Here is a 27742-nt window from a genome sequence, read left to right as displayed (position 1 = left end):
TCTCTGTGTTGAGTTGAGGGTGTGGAGCAACCAGTTTCTCCCATTTTCTCTTTTGAATGATGGCAGCCATCACTTTGTATTTCCCTTGAGCTGAGATTTGGAACTGCTTGTCATGCCAAATCTTCCGGCTGCAGAGTTCCTGAAACCTGTCCTGATGGCCAGCACTAAAGAACCTGTGCTCATCATATGGCCTTGAAGCTTCAGCAGTTTCAGCTTGCTTCCTTTTTCCCTTAGCGGAAGCTGATGCTTTTTGCGTATTCTTAGGTGCCATGCCTGTCAATAACAAAACCAAGAAATCCATACCATTCACTGGACAAAAGATTAGAAAGAATTACAGTCAAAGCAGAATAAAAAAAAATCTGGGTCCAGTGAATTTCGCCAGGCGGACAGAATTTCGCCATGGCGAGCTTGGTTTAAAGTTTCTGGGTTTATATGAACACCTCGCCATGGCGAACTCAATGGCGAGGGAACCCAGAATTTCGAAATTCCCCTTTTTTTCACAAAAATTCAACAGTTTTCCCTTATTTCTTCCTATTGCATTATTGTTCTAACTTATATCACTACTTTTCGACCCTTATCATGACCCAGAGATGATTAAATCAGAGTTTCACCACACAAACCCTTTTTATTCGAAAATTTACAAAAATGGGTTAGAAATTCAAAAGTTGTGGTGTGAGCAAGAAAAGAACACAAATTAGTTTCTGATTTTCGTTCATCTCAGTCATTTAAGGATTCAAATTGACAAGAAGAGATTAAAATTGATTATTGTCAACTAACCTAGGGTTTTATCAAGAACAAGACATGCACAGTAAAAAAATGAAAGAAATTAATAACAAACCTGATTAAATCAAATGCAGAGATGATGAAAAATTAAAAGCTTGACTTGATTTGACTTGGATTGGATTTGTTTGTGAATCTAGGGTTTGGAAAAGTGAAAAATGGGTTTGGTGGAGAGAAAGAAAATGAAACCGAAAATTTTGAGATAATGAGGGTGAGTGGGTGGTTGGGAGGAGTTATGGTGAGTTAGTGGCATGGGAAAACGTAACTGCCATTTTGGCAATCTCGCCAGGCGGAGGCTAAGCTCGCCATGGCGAGATTTATGGCACGAAGGTCAAATGACCTGTAAATTTCGCCAGGCGGAATATTCTTGGCCTGGCGAAAATGACATTTTTAGACCAAAATTTTCAAGTTGCTTCTGCTTTGGATTGGCTTTGTTATACATATGACTCTAAACTTATTTATGCAATAAAACAATAAATAAACTTACAAAATTGGGTTGCCTCCCAACTAGCGCTTGTTTAACGTCGTTAGCTCGACGCCTTTTCCGTTAGGGTGGCCAAAATGAAACAAATAGCACATCATCTTTCGAAAACCTACACTTTGGGAGGAATTCCATGAACTTTAAGTACATATGATGTGGAGTCCACGACCTCCTTAACATTGGTTTGAACAAGGCGCAAATTTCATCAATGACTCGATCGATTTCTACCTTGTTCATCTTCTTCCCTCTTGCTTCCATTAAATCTTCCTTGATTAGTAACCGTTCCTTTTTCTTTACCACCATTACTTCTTCAATATCAACAATTTTGGCCTCTTCACTAAGTGACCTTTCTTGAGGAAGTTCTTCTTTGCGTGGTGCACCACACTCTTTTAATGTTGTAACTTCCTCATTTTGAACAACAACTTCTTCAACAATCTCTCCTACTCTCTCAAACATATTTGGATTATTTTCTTGTTCTCTAAGAGTGGATTGATTGTTGGCTTGGTTATCCATGATTTGTGCTTGAATCAACTCAATTTGAAGTGATAAAGTCTTCAATCTTTGGTTGGTATCTTGCATGTTTATCATGGATTGTTGCATGAAGACATTCAAAGTATTTTCAATCACCTGGTATCTCTCATCTTCATAAGAATGTTGCTGATATTGAGGATAGGATTCATACTCGGGTGGAGTATAGAAGTTGAAGTAACCATGATCAGCCATGATTTTGGCTAGGTGGTGATCCTAAAACGGAAACAACTAACAAGAAACTTTTCTTTGTTTATCAACAAGGGGTTAGTACAAACAACTATCAAATAAAGAAAAATATATACGGATTATATACAAATGCTTAAAATGATAAATCAATCGTTCTATCTATGATAACTAAACACCATTCCCCGACAACGGCGCCATTTTGATGTATGTAGTTTTGCATCAAACAAGATAAGTATTTTTGTATCGTCTCCACAGGGAATAGTGCGTTATCAAGGATATTTCAACATCAATTATCATTCAAAGTATTAAGAGTACATATTTGTTTGAAATGTGATTAGCTAAACTAATTTGCAAAAAGTAAAAGTTGAGGTAAATAAGGATTGAAACTTGTTAGGAGTAGCGTTCCTTAACCATGCGTCACACGTAACCTAATGATCCATACGAATTCTAGCTTTATAAACAACATTATCACAATCAATTCTAAACTATCCTTCGTGTCCAAAGCGATATAATTAGCTCTAAGGTATCGTTTAAACATTCGTGTCCAAATCCCTTAAACAATAACAAAGTCGATCGGATAACTTAATCGACCGTGTCCAGCCTGATTAAGTATCCGAAAGCATTTAACTCTTGATTATGGTGATTATCACAAGATTAACAAAGATGTCAAGTAAGTTAACCTAAGATATATTGCTACTCTAGCTCTAGATTCAAGAGTTTGTGTCCAAATCATCTTGAATCTCATTGAAAGCATTAACACAAGAATAACAACAATATTGAATATAAATTGCTAGAACCATATATTGCAAGATCAAAAGGATTACATGTTTAGCAAGATCAAGTACCTCTCATCCCAACAAAGAGTATTTAGCTACACATCATCATGGAAGCCTTGCAAGGATGGATTGAAAAGGAAGGATTCATTACACTTGTGATGTCTCAACAAAGAAATAAAGATCCAACTTCCAAAATCACTCTCACTCTATATGATCTACCTTATTTCTCCCTAAGAAATATCTACCTATGAAAACTCTGAGAAAAACTAAGATAAAAACTAACTTAATATCTAGAAATGAGAGAAAATGAGCTTTTATACAAATCTGCAAAAGTCACATTTCGCCTGGCAGAATTAAGCTCGCCATGGCGAGCTCAGTCTTCTTCACCAATGGAATTCTGCCACGTCACCAAAAATTGATCAAACCGCCTAACTTTCGCCTTTCAGCTCGCCATTGGTTCGCCTGGCGAAATTTCTCGCCATGGCCATCTCAGTGGCAAAGTGGCCTGGTGCTCTCTGGAAGTCCTCGCCATTTAGCTCGCCTTCAGCTCGCCATGGTAAGCTGGCCTTTGCCCAAATTTGTTGTTTTTGCACTTGCTTGATGTTTGGACACTCAATTCCTGCACAAATGGGTAGAGTAAGATGACTAAAGCGTAATAGGTCAAAATTCACTTTTCTCTCAGCTTTTCCCTGGATAACTTGTGAAACAAGTAACAAACGTGCCATAAATAAACATTAAAAGTACTACTTCCCGGCACTTATCAGTTATGTCAAAAAAGTACATCACACAATGCTTCCGTAAGATATAAAGATGAAATCTTTGTAACATATCTGATATCAAATATGCTAAACCAAGTGTCTTGAAAACGTTTTGGATGTTTTGAAGGAGTAGATAGCCGCATTCTTTACTGTCACTATAAGTGATTTTGAATTTTTTTCAATTATTTCTAAATAAAAAAATGTAGAGGGCCTCCGAATTGTCGGGGAAGACCCTGAAATTATGTACGAAACATAAGGAAACTTACCAAAACTTGTCAATCAAGAATATATTCCTTTAAAAAATTACACACACACCCACACAAAGTAGAAAACCGTCTAATAAACACTACACCATTTATCCTTTATAACAACAATCGAAAAATGTTGCCAGAACTATGAAAAGCGTTGCCTAATGGTATAGGGGACGTTTTCCAGGGGTCTCCTATACGAGCGTCGCTTATAGTCTATGGGGACGTTTTTTCATGATCTTTGGGCGCACTATTTCAAAACGTCGCCTAAGCCCTAAGAATAGGGGACGATTTTTTGGGGATTCTGAAGGGACGTTTTTAAATGTTCCCATAGATTGCTTCAATTAAAAAACGTTGCCTTAAATGTGAATCTTTAAGAAAACCTAAAAACGTCCCCATAGCTTACAGGCAACATTTTTAGAGTGTTCTCGTAAAATTTCAGAATTTTCCAATTATTTTAGAAATGTAACTATAGCTTAAAGGCAATATTAAAATTGTCAATTATAACTCAAACAAGATCGAATTTAGCAAATACAACCACAAAAGATGTAATATAATAATCCTAGCAATCAAAATGTCAAACATTACTTGATAAGTTTAATGCTTCGAAGTATAAGCCTAGCAAAATAACAAAACAAAACTATAGTTCAGACAAGTTTAGTGGTTTAACTACAATCCAAAATGTGGTTTAACTACAATCCAAAATAAAACACCATACAACTCGATCATTCAAGTTTATCTTGTAATTCATTACGGGTTTCACGAGCAAAATCTGAATGTTTTGCATCAAAGTCTTTACATGCTTTGGCATCGGCCGGATGCCTCAACTTCCCATCCCTTGAACGCTTCCCATCCCTTACGGCCGGATGCCTCAATTTACGACACAAGCTCATTGTCATGTTCCTTCACACTTCAGTCTCATAGTAGCTTCTAAATGCATACAACAAAGAAAGCATAAAAACTCTTAGATTAATAAAACAAGAACACATACCATTCTAAAAACAAAATTGAATAGTATATATGACAAAGACATGCTTGAAGTTAAACCATAAATGCCTAAAATCACAACAGACCTAAACGGAAATGTTGATCTCAATGTTGAAAAACAAACATTCCGAGCTGAAACATTGTACCATGACCCATACCTATCTTGTTGAAGCTACACAACACCCGCATTAGAAGCGAAAGCTGCAGTTATTGATCTAATTTTAGTTCTGCAGTCACACAGTCAGAACAATATTAGATTTTTTTAAAAGAGCCTCCCAAACCAAAATTGTAGCTTGCACTTTAAGAAAAACAAGCTTAAGCTAGAATAATAGTAATAACAAAAAAGGAAGATAATAGGTGAAACTTTTAAGAATATTGGATCAAATTATAACTAGGACATATACTCTAAAATTTTAATTTCTAACTAGACCATGGAAGTAGAAACAATAGTGAAAATACTATCACCATAACACACATAAGCAGACTTATTGGATATGGACATTACCTACAATCTATTAAACCCATGAGAAAATTTTCCTAAATTATCATGACACTAGAGAAGTAACCATGTTGACAGCCTTTTTACATATATCATGACATACAAACTAAAATAACTATATGTATGGAACAAGCATAACTGGCTCAAAAACAAAAATAACAACATATTACACAAAATATACTCATCTTATTTTCACGCTAATAAACAATAATAATATATATTTCCAAACTCAAGTAGAGCAACACAAAACCTAGGCAATTAACCAATAAATAAATAAACAAATGAAAAACTAATAATTAAGAGAAAAAAGAAGAACCATAGAAGATATAACAAACTAAAAACCACTTCAGATCTAGACAAATCAACATCACATATAACAATTTACAACACAATATGTGATTCAAGAATACATTGCAAAAATGAAACTTAAAGTTGATGATTAAACGTGAAAAATTGATGTTCCAGTCGAGCTATTAGTGATAACGCAACATGAAAATGATGGTTTAAATAAAAAACTGAAAAAATAAAAGAATGATTTCAGAAAAAAGATATACCTCAACAAAGAACTTTTGGGAAATTAGGGATTATCAAGATAATCTCGAAACCCTTGCGAGTAAATACGATTGGCAGAGAGGACAAAACATACCGTTATTTTTCACGAGTTTGGTGGTGAAGGCGACGACAAAATCTGACTGGAGCAGAATTCATGACGACGTTTGATCTGGGTCGGAGCGAGCAATGAGTGAATTTGATTCTGGTGGATTTGAATTTGGTGACAACAGTGGATCTGCGGTCGACAATGTGTGAATCACAAAAGTTCAATACAACATGTCTTAAAAATATTGTGATAAATATTTAATAAGAAAAAACACCGTTAAAAAAACAAAAATAACTCTGACCTAAATTGCAAAATCATTGAATTAGCACAAAGTAGAAAAATTATGAAATGGATCATAAATCCTATCCTTCTCTCGATCTCATCTATTCACAGAAACTAAAAATTTCTATATATCATTCAAAAAACAATATATAATAAGAAAAATCGAAATCCAAAGCAAAGAGAAGTCAAGCATACCAAATGGTCAAATGGGTTCGGGAAATCAAAATCAATAACAGATTTAAGGTCTAAAGAGAGAAATCGAAGATCTGAGAAACGATTTGGGTTCGATTGCGACTTGGGTTTAAGGAACGAATTGGGTTAAGTGGGTTTTCATGGTCGAAAGGGTTTGGGTGTGTCTGAGGAACGATTTGAACTAGAGGATTATGAGATTTGGTTTTGGAGATTTGAACGAAGCTGGTGTGAAGGGATTTGAAGAACGATTTGAAGGAAAGGATGAACGATTGAAAGATTTGAGGTACTATTTGGGGAAGAAATTTGTGTCTGGGATGATGAAGGCGATATGGATAAAGGTAAGGTACAACACAAATAACTTTTTTTCTATAATATAAAATACGTGTTATATTTATATATGTTAAATGTTTCTTCTTTTTTTTTTTTTAAATAATGTTTTTTTTTACCATAAAAAAATTGGTTTTGAAGCCCACATACGAATCTTCTTTTCTCAAAACCTTTATATTTTTTTTTTGACAAACTCTCAAAACCTTTATATATATATATATATATATATATATATATATATATATATATATAATCGCTGTTGACACATATGCAAAGGCTGAGAAACACATGTAAAAGACGAAAATACCCTTCAGTAGTTAACTGCCGAGGAAAATAGAACCCAGCTGTAGTTAACTACCGAGGAAAACTTCTACAGTTAACTACCGAAGAACTTAAAACCTGAAATTAAATAAGGAAATACACCTAAGTTTTCCCTTAATTAAATTTAGAGCAAATAGTCACTTTATTAATTGACTTTGCACGTCGCTGTCACATAGGTCCCTGACTCAGGATTAAATACAAACAAGTCCCTGACTCCACACTTCTGTTATCACTTTAGTCCCTGCCGTTAAAAAATCTGTTAAGTGATGATGTGACACGCTGACAAGGAGTATGACGTGTCACAGGGACTAAAGTGAAAGTAAAAAATGGTCACTTTGGTCCCTGAATCGAAAATCAATATCCTCAATTTACTGTTAGATCCCTGACTGTGTATACTTACTGTCAGTTAGGTCCCTGAATCGAAAATCAATATCCTAAATTTACTGTTAGGTCCCTGACTGTGTGTACTTATTATCAGTTAGGTCCCTGACATTAAACACGAAATTTCACTAAGATCCTTGGCAAGTTGTTAGTTTAACATGCTACTTACTCAACACTAAGGCATTTGTGCTAAATATCAAAATATTATTATAACACTTATAAAAATGATTCCATAGTTTAATAACAAATGTTTCCATAACATAACTATTAAGTCATTAATGTCAGCCATAGAGTAATTAAAAGATTGCACCATATTTGGGCATATAATTCAACAAGCCATTACATAATGATTCAGCAAAATATTAAACAAAATATCGCACCACAGTTGTGCTTATAATTTAGCAATTTCGGTATATAAATAAATAAACTAACAAACATCACATAGTTGGCATCGGACCCCTTGGAGTTGGCATGAAAGATGTAAGCATTTGTAGTTCATTCAGACGTGCATTTGGATTTTGACCCCTAATTTCGTGTTTACTATCAGGGACCTGACTGACAGTAAGTATACACAGTCAGGGACCTAACAGTAAATTGAGGATATTGATTTTCGATTCAGGGACCTAACTGACAGTAAGTATACATAGTCAGGGATCTAACAGTAAATTGAGGATATTGATTTTCGATTTAGGGACCAAAGTGACCATTTTTTTACTTTCACTTTAGTCCCTGTGACACGTCATACTCTTTGTCAGCGTGCCACATCATCACTTAACAGATTTTTTTAACGGCAGGGACTAAAGTGTAGAGTCAGGGACTTGTTTGTATTTAATCCTGAGTTAGGGACCTATATGACAGCGAGGTGCAGAGCCAGGGACTAAAGTGACTATTTACTCTTAAATTTAATTCTTTAATAAGGAAATATTTGTAATTAATTTCATTGATGTCTATCACTATTCATAGGTTTGACTAACCAGTAATATTTGTAATTATCAAAGAGGTTTTTCTGAATAAAAATGTAGATTAATATAAACAAATAAAAATAGAACACCCTAATAAAAAAAATATTATTATTAAATAAGGATACTAAAAGTGTCAAAAATCTTCCTTTTTCTTAGAACTAATGCAACAATCTAAAGGTGTGTTGACCGTTGGAGGGAAAATTTGTTTTTTGGTAAACAAGCTTTGGAGGGAAGATTGCCACCAAAAATTTGTTGGTGAAATTTTTATGCAACAATCTAAAATTGTCCCCAAAAGTATCTAAGGGGACAATTAATGGTTGTCACCAAAGAAACAATAGTGAGACGCTCCAAAATCGTCCCCAAAAGTATCTAAGGGGACAATTAATGGTTGTCATCGAAGAAATATTCGTGCAACGCTCCAAAATCGTCCCCAAAAGTATTTTAGGGGACGTTTTTCAGGGGTTGCGAAAATATTTTTGGCAACACTCATAAATCGTTGCCTTAGAGACTTTTAGGGGACAATTTTTACATGTCCCCTAAAAAAGTGTTGCCAGAGACAATAAATGGTGTAGTGAAATATGCGTCACTGTAGTATTTTGGTTTGTAAAAGACACATCATGGTCTAAATGGGTTTTAACTCATTTTTGTTAGATGAGAATTTCTTTCTGAGCCTCCGTACTTCTCGCGCGCCCTCTAATTTCAAGAAAATATCTCATTTGGATTCTATAATTTGAACCATTTTTTCATGATGTTTGGATTATTATAATCCCAATCCCCTGAAAAAGCTATAAAAAAATTGCAAGTTGTCTTGGTTCATCCGAATATTGTCTCAACACAAATCAGAAAATAAAATCTGAAAAAGCTAATATCAGTTTGTATTATATAATCTGTAAGGTACCAAACCCCCCAAAGACTAGTACGCAGTTCGGATTATATAATTTGAAACTTTAAGCATAAATTAAAAACATAATTTAACCAAACATTACAACACAGTCAGAAAAGTATTGCGCAACCCTAGCATCCATCCGCCTCAGACAATAATTCATTCCTCTCCACACGCAATCATGTTGGACTTCCTATCTCCACCACTAGCCATTAACCCTTAGATATGGTCTATATGGACATCAACAATGAATTATTGGTGTTGACAATGCAAGTTAAGCTTGGGATAGTATTTTTCAAACAAGAGTGAAAACAATATCAATGTTAAAAGCTTTATAATTATCCTTATGAGCCAAAGCTCAACTTAGAGTTAACAAATCCATTGCTTTCTCCCTAAATATACTATTCAACTCTTCTAATTGTTTACCAATGGTAGGAAAATATATTTCAACTCTAAAGTAATGCTCTATTAGTTACAATTTACCCCAACCATCTTCTCTAACATGTTGAATAAGAGTTTTTGTGTTACAAACCAGAAACATATCATTAACTACATCCTGAGATTGTAGTTTCAAGGCTTGACAAAATGCATATGTTATCCTCATGATTTCTTTTACAAAAAACGCGCTCAATTGCGGCGGTTATTTAAGGGAGGTTATAAAAAACCCCCGCAAATTAGTTAAAAAGGGAATTTGAGACTTCATGCGGCACTTATTCTATGGCAGTTTAATAACCCCCACAAATTGAAGCCCCTTTTTCCAATTTCACTCTCCCGCGCTCCTGATTTTTTAATATGTCATTATTTTTTCCTTTTCCCTCTTTTTTTTTCATCTAAATTTTATAGGGTTTTTTTTTTTGATAAAATTTTTTATAGGGTTATATAAAACAAAAACTGTTCTTCAAAAAAAATAAAAAATAAAAAATAAAACAAACACTGTAACAAAAAAAATAAAACATAAAACAAAAACTGGAGAACTCACGCTCATAAAACAAAAACTGAAGAACTCACTTCTCTCTCACAGGAAGAACTCACACCCGTATCTCTCTCACACGAAGAACTCACACCCTTCTGCTTATCTCTATTCAAAGGTATTTTCTCCCTTTTCAATTCTCATGCCTTGTAATTTTGGGGATTTTGGGGATTAGGGTTTGATTGTTGGTTCTGATTTTGAGCTATTTTGGATTGTAATTTTAGGAATTTGGGTTGTAATTTTAGGGATTTGGGTTGTAATTAGGGTTTCATTGTTGGTTCTCATGATAAATAACGAGAATGCATAATTTGTAGTCTAATTCATTCACATAAAAATTTACTCTTTTATAGACAAACTTTGAATACGTTCAAGATTCTCAAAGGTTTTTGCATAAGTGGTTTTGTTAGAAGCTTGGGTTAATTTTGATTGTTCACGATCCTTAAAGAACAATATACACAATTAACTCAATTTTTAGAAACTTGCATTATGGTATTTGGTTTTTCATGCATGTTTGTTAGCCAACCTGGTTATCAAAGGCCGCCATTGTATAAAACTCAGTTGGCTGGTCATTGTGAATTGATTCTGTTTCCATATTCTCAATTTTCTTTCTTTTACAGCTGGTAGTACCTGCTTGTCTCATATTGTTCCTCTGTTTTCCTCTGTTTCTATCTGTTTTTGAGTTAACTTAACTGTGTTATAGATTTGTTTGCTTATGAGTTGGATTATAAGTGTTAATTTCAGTGTTATACATACAAATTATTAGTGTCAAAGTTGAAGCTTTCACTCTTTTTACACTGTCGGCTAAGCCTGCTAATTGAGATTATTAGAAATCAATAAATTAGAGAATATATTTTCTTTTTAATTAGGATTTGTTGACTCCTAGACTCTTATTGAATATTGAATTAGTTATTGGACTTGTTGACTCAAAACTTGATTTGTTGCTCTTGTAAAGAAATATTTGGAATCATGAAGTAATTAAAAAGACTGCAAGACAATTTGTTTATTGAGAATTTTAATTTTTGTGGCCAAGTATTATCTATATATAATGATGCTGTCATGCACATCACTTGATCACCGTCGCTGCATTAGTTCTTTACATTTGTGCTAGCTGGCTAGTTAGATTTGGTTTGCTTAGTTAGTTATTAGTTTACATATATATAGAAAAATTATTTACACAGGCATCAAAGAAGAAAAATTAAAATGATTAAACATACCTGAACAGTCTTTCCAAGATAATCTCCTCTTCTCTCCTTCTCAATAACAGACTAAAAGTAAAAGACATTCAAATAAAAGTCCAACAACACGTTAGGCATGGCTAGTCAAAACCAAATAATAAATACAGGTAAAGGACGTTCATTTATTCACCTGATAAATTTTCCCAGTAGTGATGTTATTGTCGCGGGTCAATTTAATGTCCAAGAAACGTTCATAGTTTCCAAGATCAAGGTCAACCTTCAATACATATAAAAGAAAGGATAAAAATTTCAAACTAAAAATTAGAGTCAAGCCACCTAAGTGAACAAACAAAAGATATATTTGTCTGTACTTACATGTAAAAGGACAAAATTTGAAAAGAGTGAACAAGTGGTAAAAAACAACATAAGTATATTCAGAAAATGGTCAATGGCATGTCACTATGAATATCAACTAGGCACCAAAATCCTAAAAATAAACTTGTAATTTGCATCCTTAGGATAGAAAAATATATATATATATGTTTTTACCTCACCACCATCATCTAGGACATACACTTCTCCATGTTCAAAAGGAGACATGGTCCCCGCATCAGTGTTCAGGTAGGGATCTACAAATGATAAATAAATTTAAACAAAATTAAAAAACATAGGTACTTTATATTATTATATAAAATAGGATGGAAACCATACCAATTTTGCATTTTGGCCTAGTTTTTATGTTGAGGTTGAATGTAAATAAAGATTCAGTTAGTATATTACAATCTACTAGGTTTCAAAAAAAAAAAAAAATTCAGTTAGTAACTAGTCTAATTTATAGTGTGTACTACTAGCTGTTTGTTCATTTATTTTTCTATATATTTTGTTATATATTTTTAATTTGGCATCATAAGTGGAGAATATATTTTGTTCATTTAGTACCTGATCATGATCATATCTTTATCACTACTAAAAGGATAAAACTCCAGATTTGGGATGTTGTTAACTTACCTATTGGAGAACGTGTGATTGTCCCATTTGATGAACAAAATGCTCCATATGGTGAAGCACAAGCCTTGCTTGCAGGATATTGTGGAATTTTAGCAACAAATCACCAATTATTTCCGATTAATTTTGAAAGGTGGAATGGAAAAACGGGCATGCCAAAAGCATACAAGGATAATTGCTTTGCAACAGACTTAAAGGTATTATTATACATTTATAGATTTTCATCTATATATTAATTTAAAATAATCATTCAAATGCTTAAAATGTGATTGTTATATCTTTTTTGAAGCCTCGATTCCAATTTATGACCACTGAAGACCTAGCAAAGAGATATTGCAATCTTAACATTTCAAAGAAGTGGGCTGCGCATAGACAAACTATGTGGAAAGACATATATAATCGATCCAAAACCAGGGATGAACTTATAAGCAGCGTTCCTGATGGTGTAGACCGAATTCAATGGGCTCATTTTGTGAACTATCGTTTGAAACCAGAAACACAGGTAAAATTGCATCAGTTTGACACATTTATTGCTATTAATTATATGATTAATAAATGTATTTGTATTTGTTTTTTAATAGGCACGTTGTAAAAAAAATGAAGAAAATCGACGCAAGCAAGTGATTCCTCATAGGGGTGGTTCTAAAGCTCTTTCGAGGAAAAGACATGAGATGGTAGTTTTAGTAATTAACTTCAAATGTTTTGCTATTTAATACAATTTACTATTTATTCTAACATCTTTCTGTTCTAGTTCTTGGAAATGGGACGACAACCAAATCGTGGAGAAATATACCTTGAAACCCATCCACCAGATAAAGAGTCATCTGCAAATGATGCAGCAATGGCTACAATTGTAAGTTAAATTGGAATAAACTATTGGTTTATGCATGGTTGTATATCTGGTTTAGGCATGTTTTTGACTTGGTGATCACTTGCATACTAACAGGAACAAATTCAAACGGGTTTAACTCAAAGTAGTGTTGATGAATCTGAAATTTCTCCGAATGATGTTATCGGAAGAGTGTTTGGGCCTGAGCACTCTGGAAGAGTGCGGTCCATGGGTATGGGAGCAGTTCCTTCTAATACATTTAGAAATAAAGGAGTTCGACTTTCAAAATTGAGTAATATTTCAGCTGTTGCTTCTACATCATCTGATACCGATTGGAAAGCAAAATTTACAAGCTTGGAATCAGCATTTAAAGCTTACATTATAATGAAAGAAGGAAGGATTCCTGATGAAGTAGCTAGCTTCTTTGGTCCAAATGTAAGTTCTGTTATGATCCTTCTTTTTTCCTTTCTTTGACTAAATAATACATCATGTGGACTGATTGAAGGATTTTTTCCTTTCTTTAACTAAATAATACATCATGTGCACTGGCGAAGCTATGTACAAGTGAGGGTGTGCACCTGCACACCCTGAGTTTGTAGAAAATACACCTATAATCCTATTATAAACTGTGTCTGCACACCCTAAATACTTAATTTTGCACCTGCAGACTGACTGCTGAACCATCTTCCTTCCATAGCAGAATATTTTTGACTATTTTCTGTTGCAGGGCAATTCTTCAATTTACTTTTTGTGACTTTCTGTGATTTGAGTCTTTTTATTTACTAGTTTTTTTTTAGTGACGGTGTATATCTTTTCAATTTTGTTTCTTTACTTATTTATTTTGAGTAACCAGAATCTTTTATCACATAATTGATACTTGAAGTATTAATATTTGAGTGCAAAAATTGAGCAGCTTGGAATGAAACTGTACTCTGACTCATACTACCAACTACGCTTGAGTGAATTTTGTGTAAAGTACTCACAAAAATAGTAATAATAATTGTAGGTCAATAAATTTTTGCTTGGAATCATTAAATTTTTGCTGGTTATGAAGTTCTGATGCAATTGTAGGTCAATAACGATTGTTATACTAGCTTAGTGTTTTTCTTAGTTTGGTTTAGAGCACGATCAGTTTAGTGTCACTAGTACAAATCAGGGATACAAGACCTGTTTTTTAGAGTTTTAAGACCTGTTTTTTATCGAGGTTATATCAGCGGGTGTTGTAAGTTTGACAAACAACACCTGTTTTCTAACGGGTATGAAAAGTACATTTCCTACCTTTTTTTTAAAGAAAACAGGTGTAATCCGTGTATATATCACACCTCTTTTACACAAAAGAGGGTGTAAAAACAAACATATAACGCCTATTTTTTTAGCAAAAAACAGGTGTGAAATACGGATTTATTTTATAAAAAAAAAAAATATCAGGCAGTTTCAACTACCATAATTACACATTTTTTGGTTAAATATTTTCTTATATATATTTATGGCCAAAATACATTTTTACATATCAAACTAATAGTACAAACTGTTCAAGACAATAATACAATAAAATACAACAAATTAGAGCACAAACAAATCTAAATTGACTCCATAACACCCTCCTTAGCTTACAGTCTATAGCAGAACGTCTATAGCAGAACAGCACCTAAGAGACTAAATACACACTGCATAATTCCTCACATACAACCAGTGACACAATAGGCAAAAAACTTCTTGCTTGTACCTCAAATTTCATAACAAGAAAAATAAAATTTTATACTAAATGAACAAAAAAAACATGAAATATTCCTAGAACTAGATGATCCTCTTGTTCCTCATTCCAAGCGACCTGCACATAATGCAATCTTTTATGATTAGATAACAAATAAGAATAACATGCTTTAGACAACAACAATAGCAGAACCAAAATATATTATAATTCATGGAAGCAGTCACAAAACAAAACTCGCAGCTTCCCAATCTTCACTTTCTTGTCAACAAACAACTTAAAGGTATCCTATATAATGTACAACGAGATTGTGATTTATTACAATATCGATTCATTTAAAATTGTATCCTAGAATGTATAGTTTAAATAAATCAAACTCATTTTACCATCACTGGTTGGTTATCCTAAGCTTTCATCTCATTCATGTAATAGAAGGATGCTTAGTTTTAACTCCGAAGACTAAGTAAATTTTTTATACTTCCTCTAAGCAAAATGTAGGCTCCTTCTACTTCGAATTTTTGCTATTAACTTTTATATAGTCCATGTATCAAAATTATTTGGGTCAAGCAAAAAGATAAAAGGAGGCAATCTACAAGAAGACAAAGAAAGCTAGTTAGTTAGTACCTTAATCTTGACACCTAATTTCATGTAATCACTGGGATCCAATATCTAGCAGTATATCTTCACCAAAGTCCACATATGATTCCCATCCAAAGCCTAGTAACAAATTTCAATTTAGTAAGCATGAAGGAACAGGCAAAAATACAAGAAAACACAACCCTTAACAATGAGATATTTTGTGAGAAATAAACGCACCATCCCTACTATATGAAATACAAAGGCCAATAGGATAGTAAAAGTAATTCGCACAACATAATTTCTGCTCATGTTCCTTAAGCATTCTACAACACCATAAATTCTCCTATCATGTACATAATAGCTAACAAACATATATATTTATTTGGATAGAAAAGAAACTAATAACTTAGTATAAAGATATACCATTATCTAGTGAAAGCAGTTATGTACAAAACAAAAGTGAACAGTGCAATAATTTGCTGCAAAAGCAACATGTTAAAAAATAGTTAGAATGAATATAATATTAAACCTAGTAATGCAGTACTAAACCAAGTCAAAAAAATCATAATGAATCCATCATATTAAACATAAAAAGAAAATACATACAATTTTTTTTAGCTGCGCTCCAGATCCATAGCTTAAGTTTCTTGATGAAATTGGCAAAAGCACTCGTAATTGTAAAGAATTCAGCATTATTCATACCTGCTACTATTGACCAAGGCTGCAAAACATGTCATACTCACTGCAAGACAGCAAGCAAACATACGAAGAAATCTTGTAGTGATTTTTCAGAATGATATAGTCATTTTATATTGTAAATATTCTTGCATATACAAATGAAATTAATTTAAGTTACATATATATAGAATTGTAGCATCATATAGAATGGTTTAAGGTTTTTACTTTTCAGGTTCTCATGCATCAAAGAATCACTCCATCTTTTTTCAAGTCAAAGAATTAAACAAGTTCCGACATACAAACACGGTTAAAAGATGAAAAGTTTGTTTATGTTTCGGTATCAATTACAAGTAGCTCTTCCAAAAAAAAAACAAATGGATCAGTAAAATTTCCAAAAGCAACAACAGCAGAAACAACAAGAGACATCATGTTAAAAATCCCAAAAAAAATCAGGGGTATATCAAATCATAAAGAGCACAAAATTGGTAAGATTGAAAGGATACTCAATAGTTTGTGCATATAGAGATTGAAAGAATAAGCATGAGCGTGAACAAAGTTCACTTTTTACTTCAGGTAGAAACAAAAATGGTTAACAAATTGAACTAAAACTTCCGCAATATTTTCTGCAATTGACATATGATCTATAACAACCTAAATCAAAAGTTTGTCAATTAGGTATATTGACTAGTTCAAAACAATTGATTCCATTAGGCACAAAACCAAAAGTGAATAAACAAATCAGATAGATTATCTATAGTTAAATAATAGGACACTTTTAGCATTCCTGGAATGAACTTACTAATGCAATTGATATCAAGAAGTCCTGGAGTTATGGGTACTCTTGCTTATTTGCTGCAATGTAGCATTGCTAAATAGAAACAACAACTCATCAGATGATTTATCTAGATAAAAAGATATATTGATACTTGGATAAAGCTAAAGTGGAATTCTCTAACATAATTAACTAGAACTAACTAGGACTAGCTAATGCAAGCAGCTTCTAGGACTAACTAATGCCATGATTCTCTAACATAATTCCATGAGGCACAATACAAGCAGCTTCTAGGACTAACTAATGCCATGAGGCACAATTCTGTTAAGTTTCAATTTGAAGCCATATTGCTTAATATTCTGGATAGCTTTGAAGGTTTTTTGGTGGTAACAACATTTTAAACACATAATAAAACAAAATTTAAAAATCTAGCCAAATGTACGTGCTTGAAAATCTGTTTCAAATCTGGTTTGGTTCAGCCTAGTATCGGCTCAAAAAAGGTAAAGAGCTGACTCAAAGTGTTTACAACCAGTTTTGCTATGATTCGATTCAATGAAAGCTTTAATAATTCTTCATAAAACAAATGAAAGCTTTAATAAATTTCTACCAGGTTTTGCAACAATCAATAAAAAGTGCAGCTAAAGAACCAGTTTGCAAATTGGTTTCAATAAGTTTAAGAACTGGTTTTGCATGTGTATAAAGAATAACCAATTTTTAATGAATCGAGGATCCAGAAGCTAGTTTCAAATAAAAAAAATTAATTCCCAAAAAAGCACACATGAGGTTCGTAAGGAGTTTAGAATTGTATTGTACCTTAATAAACCACACAATGTGGTCTAATATACGTAATCCATATCGAAAGACACCTCCAATCACCGCAGCTTGTCTGATTTTCTTACTTTAAGATACTCAAATACCTGTGAATTTGGAAGAATGCATCAGTTTTAAAATTATTTCAAATGTAAAAAGCTTGATTAAAAGAAGATCAGCACAAAAATTAAAAGGTTATGAGGGCTAAAGTTGTAAGTAAACATTTATAATTATTATCAGGGTTTTCTCTCCAAAACAAGATTCCTTAGAAATATCAGCAATAAAAAAAATAGCAGCAAATGAGGGTATTTAGTGTATTGTTCTATCAAACATTTTATCAAACACGAAACATTCATGCTAAAATAGAGATAAGAAACAAAGCTTATCACACGGATTGGAGGAAGATGCACTATTATGGTGATGAGCAATCCTGGCTAAAGAATATAGTTTTGTTTTTTTAGACCCATAAACCTATGTAAGGCATTACTGAACTCAAGAAACCAATTCAAAATCCAAGTGACATTCACGCTAATTAAATATACAAATTCTGCGGCGAAAACAAAACCCAGGTGAAATTAAACAAGAGATAAAAAATTTGTAAATTGAAATTGCTAAAAAAAGATAAAACTATGTTGTTATACCTCATGGCCTAGTCAGAAATAACATTAGCGTATTGGATAAATTGTGCGATGGTCGTGCTTGCCGCCACAGTGCAGATCAGTGAGGGAGGGTGTTGATTTTTCTGGGTCTGAGAGTGTGAATCCATGATTAGTGTATAGACAGTTTAACGAATTGACCGTGAATGTAAAACTAAACTTTGATGATCGAATAGAAGGTTTGAGAGGCGAGAGAGAATCTGAACATGGTGAAGAATTGAATCAAGTGTTTGTGATCGATACTGAACGGACGATGTTGAAAGGGTTTGAATCGCTGATGAAAGCGTTGGAGAATGCGAAACTAGAGAGTTCGATTGAGGAATCGATTGAGGGTTTGAGAGATTGAATGAAATATTAGTGTTGGATATTGAAGAAACAGAAACGTATTATTTTGTTTTGTTTTTTGTTTAGTTATAGTGGGAGTGAGATGGGGAAAGTTTAGGTGGGCCCAGGATTATGAGCAAAAAATTATTTTGTTTGTTTTTTAAAAAAAAACATATGGAGAAAAGATATCATACCTTTTTTTTCTTCTTAAAATTAGGTTTGCAATGATATTTAGGAGCATAAGTAGTTAAATTTGTTTAATTTAAAGATTAATAAGTCGAAGGTAAAGGGTTCGAATCCTAACAAAGAAATTAAAACAAAATTAAAACATTAACATAACAATTTTTTTTTAATATTTCACACCTTTTTTTCTTAAAATCATATATAAAATAATATTTACAAGTTTGCCACCTTGTTTTTATTTCAAATTTGACCCCATTTATTCTTAAAATCAGGTTTTGAAACTTATTCACTAAAACAAAATTTTTAATATATTTACAAAACTGCCACCTTATTTATATTTCACACCTTTTTTTAATAAAATAGGTATAATACATATAATTCTTATGTCAATTTTGCACTAGTGTGTGGTGTTTGTTTTAATTTTTTTTTCGGTAATTTTGTGGAAGCTTCGTCAAATATTTTAACTAACGAAGTGTTTTCTTTTTTAATTTCAGTCGACAGATCTTCCAAGTGAGCCTAATTCGCCTTTGAACGCAAGAGGATCATGTGGTGGAAGCAACATCTGATGTTTTTAGATTATATATAATGGTAGAAGAAGAGATATTGACTCTATATTTTGTTATGATGATATATATTCCTTTTAGAGGAAGACGTATTTTATTATATATAATGGTAGAACAAGAGATAACGACTCTATGTTTTGTTATGATGATATATATCCCTTTTAGAGGAAGACATATTTTATGCTATTATTAATTATGTTTTGTATTGCCACAATTGATATTAGATTATATATGGGTATTTTAGACTAAAATATTTAAGTTATTGATGATATTTATTTTTGAATTGAGTGTATTGATAAAATCAAACAATTAAATCTTACAATACCTTTAAATTGCAATTAAAAACAACTTAGATTAGATACAGAAAAAAATGATAAAAAAAAAATAAAAAATTTATATCATCACTGTATTAGAGGAGGTTAAAAACTCCCACAAAACAAACAAAAAGGGAATAAAAAAAAATTAAAAACAATATATCTAAGGAGGTTAAAAACTCCCGCAAATAAAACACTTATATTGCGGAGGTTTTTGATATGAATACCAGCGGTCGCGAAAAACCCCCGCAAATAATTTGTGGGATTAGTATATGCGGGGGTTTTGAAAAATCCCGCAAAATAACTAGCGGAGGTTAAAAACTGCCGCAAATTATGCTTAAAACCGCCGCAATTAGGCGCGTTTTTTTGTAGTTATCAAATGCAAGATCAATATAAAATCACATGACATCAAGTAATTGTAACCACTATCAACATTTCCACTTGTTGAATAATTTGTTGCTTCCTTTGCAATTTTTTTTCTTTCAAAACACAAGAAGTTGCTTCATACATATTTATCAAGCTAGAAATGTAATTGAAATGTGATCCCCACCGAGTATCTGTAGCTCATTTCACAGTATGAATTTGATTTGCACCTTCACCAGGTACAATCTCATCAATCTCCAACAAATAATCAATTTCTTTTAGTTGGGAAGATTGTAACTAATCATGAAGCTTAAGAGAAGAACAAACATCATTGACAATAAAAGTTAACTTCTCAAAGAATTTTTAAAATGACTTATTGTATTTTTGGTAGTTATTAAGTTTCATTTTTTTAGGGAAGTTAGTAAGTTTCATATATTATATAATAGATTTGGGAAGAAAATAACTCGTATATATCATATTAGTTTGTTACTCAAATGATTTATTCAAAAGATTTAGTTTAAAAGATTTGATTCGATCATCATATATATATATATATAAAACAAACCCAACACCTTCCCATAACCTAAACCTAATTCAAAGAAGCATCAGATTTCAACTTTGCTATAAGCACAAAATCATGAGTTCTTCATTGATTACTACCAGTGAACCTCGTAAACGTCTTATTATAAAGATTTCTTATCCTAAAAAGCATGCTAGTTCACTCATTGATGATTCTATGGATGATCACTCTCAAGGATCAGCTAGCAAGAGGAGAAAGATGGAAGATCATGCAAAGCCAATTGTCACTGGCTATTGGCTTGATTCAACAATATCTTTGTCTCAACATAAGAAGAACAACGTTGTTGATACCAACCAGAACAACAAAAAAGAACACTCCAACAAAGCAGCAACAACAACAACAACAACTGTTTCTTCAGGTAATGATACAAGTACACCTTCTGTTGTCAAAGATCACCCAAGGACTGAAAAATATGGCTTAAAGAAGAATGGCGATGGTGCAGAATTGATGATGAATAAAGAGAAGAAAACCCCAATGGAGCGTTATAAAAGGATGCAATGTTGGGCGATAGTGAGTAGAATGATAACCGGAAGAGATGGATGGGCTTTGAAAAACCCTCTTGATCTCAAGTTTTTGAAGAACAAATCATCGAAGACGTCCGATAAATTGAAGGCAATTGGATTAAAAGATATTGAAGCCAAGCTGAAATTTTATTCAACACCGGATGAGTTTGCCGAGGACATGAGGTCTGTGTTCTATCATGGATGGCTTTATCCTCAAAGGGATGTTGTTCACAAAATTGCTATGAGGCTTAGTGATATTTTTGAGAACAAGTGGAAGTCTTTGAAAGAGAGTTGGGCACTTGAGGATAGAAGACTCAACAAGATTCATAAGAGGAAGAAGATTGTGTACCAGAAATCATGTGATAGTGGGAAGGATCATAGTTTGAGCAAGATACTTAATGATCAAAGCAACATGTTTGCTTTGTATCAAAGAAATTACTAGAGATAAAAGAAACATTATTGTTTTGTTCAGTTTAGAATATTTCTCTGAGTATCTCTATGTTCTCAATTTGTATCAATGAAATTACTTGAAATAAAACAAGCATTTTCATGTTCAGTTTTAATTCTGCAAGTAATCTTCATTTGTTCTCATTAATTAAACTTGTTGCCTAATTATGATTTTGTTATGATTTTTACCATTATGATACTTAATGTTTTATGTTTATAGTCTTGGAGCGTACCTAGATAATTCAGATTAAGGAAGCAAATTAAATCTTTTGAAAATTTAATTCAGGTTTTATGAAAAGTTAATTCAGATTTTAGGGAGCAAATTAAATCTTTTGAAAATTTTCTTAATCAAAAACTAAAAAGTAACACAAGTTATAAACTTTCTTTCTTATAATATAGTACTTAAAAGTAACGCACGGCATAGAATTGGAGGTTATCAACCCATAGAGCAAAATAGCTCCTTAATTAAAAAGGCTAATTTTTATATTAGATTAAGAAAACTCATATACACTAGCATCAAATAATATCTTTTATTATATTGACACGTCATCTTAAATTATAAACTTAATAAAATAAAATTAGAGGGGCATTGTGAAAGTGCATCAGGACTCTTGGTACATGGCTTCAAACTTTGAAAAAAGAAGAAAATAAACTTGTACCTACGGCATATTCCGTCACTAAGTATAATTTTTCTGTAGGTAAAAGTCGGGAAGACAATAATTTTGCTGTCAATTATGCATTGTCAATAGGTAAAAGTCATGTTTGAACCATTGCTCATATATTTAATTACAAGTGCTGTTAGCAATTTAGTTGCCTGTCACTATAAGTGATTTTGAATTTTTTACAATTATTTCTAAATAAAAAAAATGTAGAGGGGGCCTCCGAATTGTCGGGGGTGAAATTATGTACGAAACATAAGGAAACTTACCAAAACTTGTCAATCAAGAATATATTCCTTTAAAAAATTACACACACACACACACACACACACACACACACACACACACATAAAGTAAACAACCGTCTAATAAATATGCGTCACTGTAGTATGTTGGTTTGTAAAAGACACATCATGGTCTAAATGGGTTTTAACTCATTTTTGTTAGATGAGAATTTCTTTCCGAGCCTCCGTACTTCTCGCGCGCCCTCTAATTTCAAGAAAATATATCGTTTGGATTCTATAATTTGAACCATTTTTTCACGATTTTTGGATTATTATAATCCCAATCCCCTGAAAAAGCTATAAAAAAATTGCAAGTTGTCCTGGTTCATCCGAATATTGTCTCAACACAAATCAGAAAATAAAATCTAAAAAAGCTAATATCAGTTTGTATTATATAATCTGTAAGGTGCCAAACCCCCCAAAGACTAGTACGCAATTCGGATTATATAATTTGAAACTTTAAGCATAAATTAAAAACTTAGTTTAACCAAACGTTACAACACAGTCAGAAAACTATTGCGCAACCCTAGCATCCATCCGCCTCAGACGATAATTCATCCCTCTCCGAACCTCATGCAAGATTTTCTCCACATGCAATCATGTTGGACTTCCTATCTCCACCTCACCACTAGCCATTAACCCTTAGATATGGTCTATATGCACATCAACAATGAATTATTGGAGTTGGCAATGCAAGTTAAGCTTGGGATAGTATTTTTCAAACAAGAGTGAAAACAATATCAATGTTAAAAGCTTTATAATTATCCTTATGAGCCAAAGCTCAACTTAGAGTTAACAAATCCATTGCTTTCTCCCTAAATATACTATTCAACTCTTCTAATTGTTTACCAATGGTAGGAAAATATATTTTAAGTAATGCTCTATTAGTTACAATTTACCCCAACCATCTTCTCTAACTTGTTGAATAAGAGTTTTTGTGTTACAAACCAGAAACATATCATTAACTATATCCTGAGATTGTAGTTTCAATTAAGGCTTGACAAAACGCATATGTTATCCTCATGATTTCTTTCATCAAATGCAAGATCAATATAAAATCACATGACATCAAGTAATTGTAACCACTATCAACATTTCCACTTGTTGAATAATTTGTTGCTTCCTTTGCAATTTTTTTTCTTTCAAAACACAACAAGTTGCTTCATACATATTTATCAAGCTAGAAATGTAATTGAAATGTGATCCCCACCGAGTATCTGTAGCTCATTTCACAGTAGCTCATTTCACAGTATGAATTTGATTTGCACCTTTACCAGGTATAATCTCATCAATCTATAACAAATAATCAATTTCTTTTAGTTGGGAATATTTTAACTAATCATGAAGCTTAAGAGAAGAACAAACATCATTGACATAAAAGTTAACTTCTCAAAAAATTTGTGAATTGATTTGAATCTCTTGATGCACTAACCAAGGAAAGTTGTAATATATGAGCAAAAAAACGAATGTAGTACGCATAAGGACAATCCTTCATAAGCAATGCTTGTAAACTGTTCCATTCTTCTCTCATATTGCTTGCACCATCATACCCTTGATCGTGAAGGTTAGACACGTCAATGTTATGTCGAGAAAGTATATCACACACTGCTTCCGTAAGACTTAAATATGTAGTGTTTGTAACATATCCGATATAAAAAAATGTAGCATCCTTTGAAGGTGAATATTCTAGCCATGAAAGGAATATGCTAAACCAAGTGTCTTGAAACCATCTTGGATGTTTGTCTCTAGCAGACAAAGGATATTCTTCTATACATATTTAATATGAACCCCAATTCAAATAAGCTTTTCGTATTATATCAACATGATTTGGTGGATATGTCCATATTTGGGAACGATTTCCAGGATCACGTTCTAAAGTATTCACAAAATAAGCTTGGTTATGCACTTCTACAATTCCTAGAACTTGAACAAGTTGATGTGTAAGAGTTATCTCTTCTTCAATTCTTGGTACTTCAACAGGTCAAGCGCCATCTGTTAACTTTTGCTACTTCTTCAAATAAAACGTGCTCTCTGCGATCCATCACACTTGCGAGAAACTTGTAATGTTGCAGTGAGAATTCATCATTGTTAGCAAAATGGACAATAGGATATTATACATTGATGTTGTGAAGGAGTAGATAGCCTCATTCTTTAGTTAGTCAATGCATTTATAACTAACCAAAGTATCAAGTTAATCATAGTGCAAGAAGTAGAAATAGAGATGAGAACTCATAATGATCAAATAATTTCAATGTGAAGAGCGAAGGTTTAATGGATCACCAATAAAATACTACATTGCGCCCTCAATAGGTAATTGCGCCCTCAATGGGTAAACATTGCGCCATATAGGGTAAAGAGGCGCCCATCAAAGGGTAAAATCAATAAGGTTATCAATTTAAGCAAGGATAATTTTGGAATTTTGTTGTAGTTAGATTTTCTTATAGTAGTAGTATTATAAGGGAATCAGCTAGGCTTGGAAGTTATAAACCTGAGCAATAACAATATTGGGAATTAGTTAGGCTTGGAAGCGATAAGTCTGCAAAATGATGATATATAGGGAATTAGTTAGGGTAGGGATATAAGCGAATAAATTAAATTTTCAGAAAATGAATAAATTAGTTTTGTATTTTTTAAATAACAACTTATCTCGTAAAATTAAGAAGATTATAAGTTTAACCGAGGATAACTATGAAATTTTGCTGGAGTGTGATTTTCTTATAGTAGTAGTAGATATTTTTAGGATTGGAAGTTATAACTAAAAAAATTAATTAAATATATAAATAAAGAGAATAAGATAATAATGAGAAAAAGAATAAACAAAGTCGCTTTTTTATTTGAAAAATATCGAAAATTAGTTTTAGGCTTGGAAGTGATAAACAGAAAAAAAAAAATAAAGGTTTGTTTAGCGTTTCACCATATTTTATGACTATTATTATATTCGTTTATCCTTCACTATTAAAGGTTCATTCTTTTGTTTATTCCTTACTTCAATAAATTTGTCAATTTTCAAACAAACTCCTCCTTTTGTTAAAAAATTGATTTTTTTTTTAAATATTGGAAATTAGTTAGACTTGGAAGGGATAAATCTGCAAAATGATGATAGAAGAATTAGTTAGGCTTGAAAGTGATATATCGGCAAAATGACGATATATTGAATTAGTTAGGCTTGGAAGATAAACTCAAGAAAAAAAAATTAAATTTTCAGAATATGAATAAATTCGTTTTTAAATTTTTATGACGATGATTAAGTCCATAAAATTAAGAAGATTATAAGTTTGACTGAGGAAAATTATAAAGTCTTACTAGAGTATGATTTTCTGTCCTTGTGAGCTTAGGTCAGTTGGGTATGGACAATGGATAATATAAGCAAGGTCTGGGGTTCAAACCCCGACCACCACCAAAAAAAGAGTACTATTTTCTAATAGTAGTAGAAAAAGTTTGATTATCATTGTTCTTCCTAATTACGTTGTCTGTAAGATGTAAGATAAGATCATAAGTTCCGTGTTACCGTATTTTCATGCCTTAATTGTCGTATATATCAGTCGTATATATCAAATTAGTTCTTTTTTGAAAGAAGTCGTATATATCATATTCATTTTTTTTTCGGTGTTTGTTTATCGTAAAAATATTTTTTTAATTATTTAGTTTGTTTGAACACAACTAAATAAAACAAATATTTTGTTACAAAATTAACTTAATTTTTGTAACAAAAAGACACAAAATAGTAAAAAAATTCAAAGCGTCAAATGATTAGAATTGTGTTCTTGATAGAATTAGAGTAGTAATTGGAGAATAAATTATCGGTTTTTACGAGAATTGTGTTATTGATATATCTGCAGAATTTTTTCAACATTTCTTCTCTAATTATATTAACTGGAAAAAAGACTTGATTGTACGAGAAAGAGGAGCTTGGGTGAGGATTTACGGTGTACCAATGCACGCATGGAATTCAGATTTTTTTAAGTTATGTGTTTATGATGTTGGTCGAATGCTGAGAGTGGACGATTTCACTTTGAACAAAGAGCGGTTTGACTATGCACGTGTGTTAATTTCTACATCAACGTTGGAAATTATAAATACAAGTGCCAAGGTTATGATTGATGGTGAGTTACTTGATTTTATTATTATTGAGGAGTGGGGCTTTGCATTAGGGGAAGATGCTTGTTTAGGCGAGGAGGAAGAGGAACATATGAAGGATGATAATCACCAAGAAGATGCTCATGAGGAATTGGTAGCTAATGCTGATGTTGATTCTTTGTTACATCACCTTTCAGAAGATTGGCAGAAGGAGGTACCAGCACATTTATCTCGGCCTGCAGCTAGTATTCATGCTGCGACTCCAATTCAAGTGTCACCGAAAGGGACTCATGCGGCTTCTTATGTAGCACAGTCAGTCACACCCGATCAGATCAGTGGTGGTTCAGGCAGAATTGATGGTTTCAGTTCAGGAAAAGTTATACAAATTGCTGCTCACAAGAGTTTTTTATCGCAAGATGAGTGTGGTGGTCGAAAGCCTCGTGATAATTGGAAAGGTGAAGGGAGCCGTGTGAAAAGGTGTTTATCTTGTCCTCCAGGTAAAGTCCATTCAGGTTCGGATGGGCCTTGGAGTGTGAGCTGGTTAGAAGGTCAAAAAAGAGGAGCGGTAAATGATGATAGAACATCTGAATCCATTAACAAAAGTGCATCTCAATCTGCTGCCCAACATGGTTCAAAGAAGAAAGGTAGTGGCCAGATTCGTCATTGTGCCCGTAATTTGAAACGTATTGCAAGATTGTCGGCAAGTGATAGGAAAGAGGTTCTTCGTGCTCTACGGAAGTCTCATATGCGACTTTTGAAGCATGCTAAGGTATCCAAGAAGATGGTTCATGGGAAACATGGTTCTTCTCAAAGTGATTCACAAGTGTCAGCTAGTAATGACTGGACGAATTGGCTGGTCCTTCGAGGAAGTGATAAGACGGTGAAAGAAGACGTTAGGGGGATTGGAAAGTTGGTGGGGTTGAACTTTAAAGGTGATAAAAATAACAGGTTTGATGTGTTGTCAGGGTCGAGAAGAAATAATTCAGAGGGAGTTGGGAAAGAGGGATAGGCTGCGGCCTGGTTTGAGGTGTGGTGGGGGGGTTGGGGTGGTGGTGTGGTTGTGTTTGT

General features: G+C 32.9%; 2 protein-coding genes, 2 long non-coding RNA genes and 1 pseudogene across 7 annotated transcripts; 2 read left to right on the top strand and 3 right to left on the bottom strand.

The window, feature by feature from the left end:
* Nucleotides 1-4236: 4236 nt before the first annotated feature.
* Nucleotides 4237-6825, bottom strand: LOC146907209 (uncharacterized). 2 transcript variants are annotated; one of them, XR_015017880.1, is made up of 4 exons: nucleotides 6322-6825; nucleotides 5893-6033; nucleotides 4834-4974; nucleotides 4237-4690 (listed from the first exon to the last, which is right to left on the bottom strand). It is a non-coding gene; the product is annotated as an uncharacterized LOC146907209 (long non-coding RNA). The 2 variants fall into 2 exon arrangements; XR_015017881.1 differs by having other exon boundaries at nucleotides 4906-4974; nucleotides 6322-6822.
* Nucleotides 6826-9487: 2662 nt separating this feature from the next.
* On the bottom strand, nucleotides 9488-24589 carry LOC146907205 (uncharacterized; annotated as a pseudogene).
* Nucleotides 10152-19698, top strand: LOC146907207 (uncharacterized). Of its 2 annotated transcripts, none has more exons than XM_085723947.1 (7): nucleotides 10152-10280; nucleotides 12421-12539; nucleotides 12632-12844; nucleotides 12924-13016; nucleotides 13094-13195; nucleotides 13289-13606; nucleotides 19379-19698. In XM_085723947.1, the coding sequence occupies exons 2-7, from the start codon at nucleotides 12495-12497 to the stop codon at nucleotides 19448-19450; spliced, it is 843 nt and encodes a 280-aa protein (XP_085580073.1). In that variant the 5' UTR covers nucleotides 10152-10280; nucleotides 12421-12494; the 3' UTR covers nucleotides 19451-19698. The 2 variants fall into 2 exon arrangements, with proteins under 2 accessions (XP_085580073.1, XP_085580072.1); XM_085723946.1 differs by having other exon boundaries at nucleotides 10181-10280; nucleotides 12311-12539.
* On the bottom strand, nucleotides 14586-18760 carry LOC146907208 (uncharacterized). 2 transcript variants are annotated; one of them, XR_015017879.1, is made up of 7 exons: nucleotides 18363-18760; nucleotides 17725-17828; nucleotides 16939-17007; nucleotides 16068-16203; nucleotides 15699-15940; nucleotides 15507-15599; nucleotides 14586-15002 (listed from the first exon to the last, which is right to left on the bottom strand). It is a non-coding gene; the product is annotated as an uncharacterized LOC146907208 (long non-coding RNA). The 2 variants fall into 2 exon arrangements; XR_015017878.1 differs by having other exon boundaries at nucleotides 15885-15940.
* Nucleotides 20731-21658, top strand: LOC146907206 (uncharacterized). The gene has a single exon (XM_085723945.1). The coding sequence runs from the start codon at nucleotides 20762-20764 to the stop codon at nucleotides 21647-21649; it is 888 nt and encodes a 295-aa protein (XP_085580071.1). The 5' UTR covers nucleotides 20731-20761; the 3' UTR covers nucleotides 21650-21658.
* Nucleotides 24590-27742: the final 3153 nt, after the last annotated feature.

This window comes from Medicago sativa, chromosome 7 (assembly GCF_051527215.1).
Source record: "Medicago sativa cultivar Bolivia chromosome 7, Bolivia_mono, whole genome shotgun sequence".
Classification (NCBI taxonomy): domain Eukaryota; kingdom Viridiplantae; phylum Streptophyta; class Magnoliopsida; order Fabales; family Fabaceae; genus Medicago; species Medicago sativa.
The sequence above is the reverse complement of the archived record's forward strand: the minus strand, read 5'-3'. Positions and strand labels throughout refer to the sequence as shown.

Coding starts and splice junctions, on each gene's coding strand:
- LOC146907207 (XM_085723947.1), top strand. CDS start 12,495: ATGCCAAAAGCATACAAGGATAATTGCTTTGCAACAGACTTAAAG. Junction 12,845..12,923: donor GTTTGAAACCAGAAACACAG/GTAAAATTGCAT, acceptor GTTTTTTAATAG/GCACGTTGTAAAAAAAATGA. Junction 13,017..13,093: donor CGAGGAAAAGACATGAGATG/GTAGTTTTAGTA, acceptor TTTCTGTTCTAG/TTCTTGGAAATGGGACGACA.
- LOC146907206 (XM_085723945.1), top strand. CDS start 20,762: ATGAGTTCTTCATTGATTACTACCAGTGAACCTCGTAAACGTCTTATT.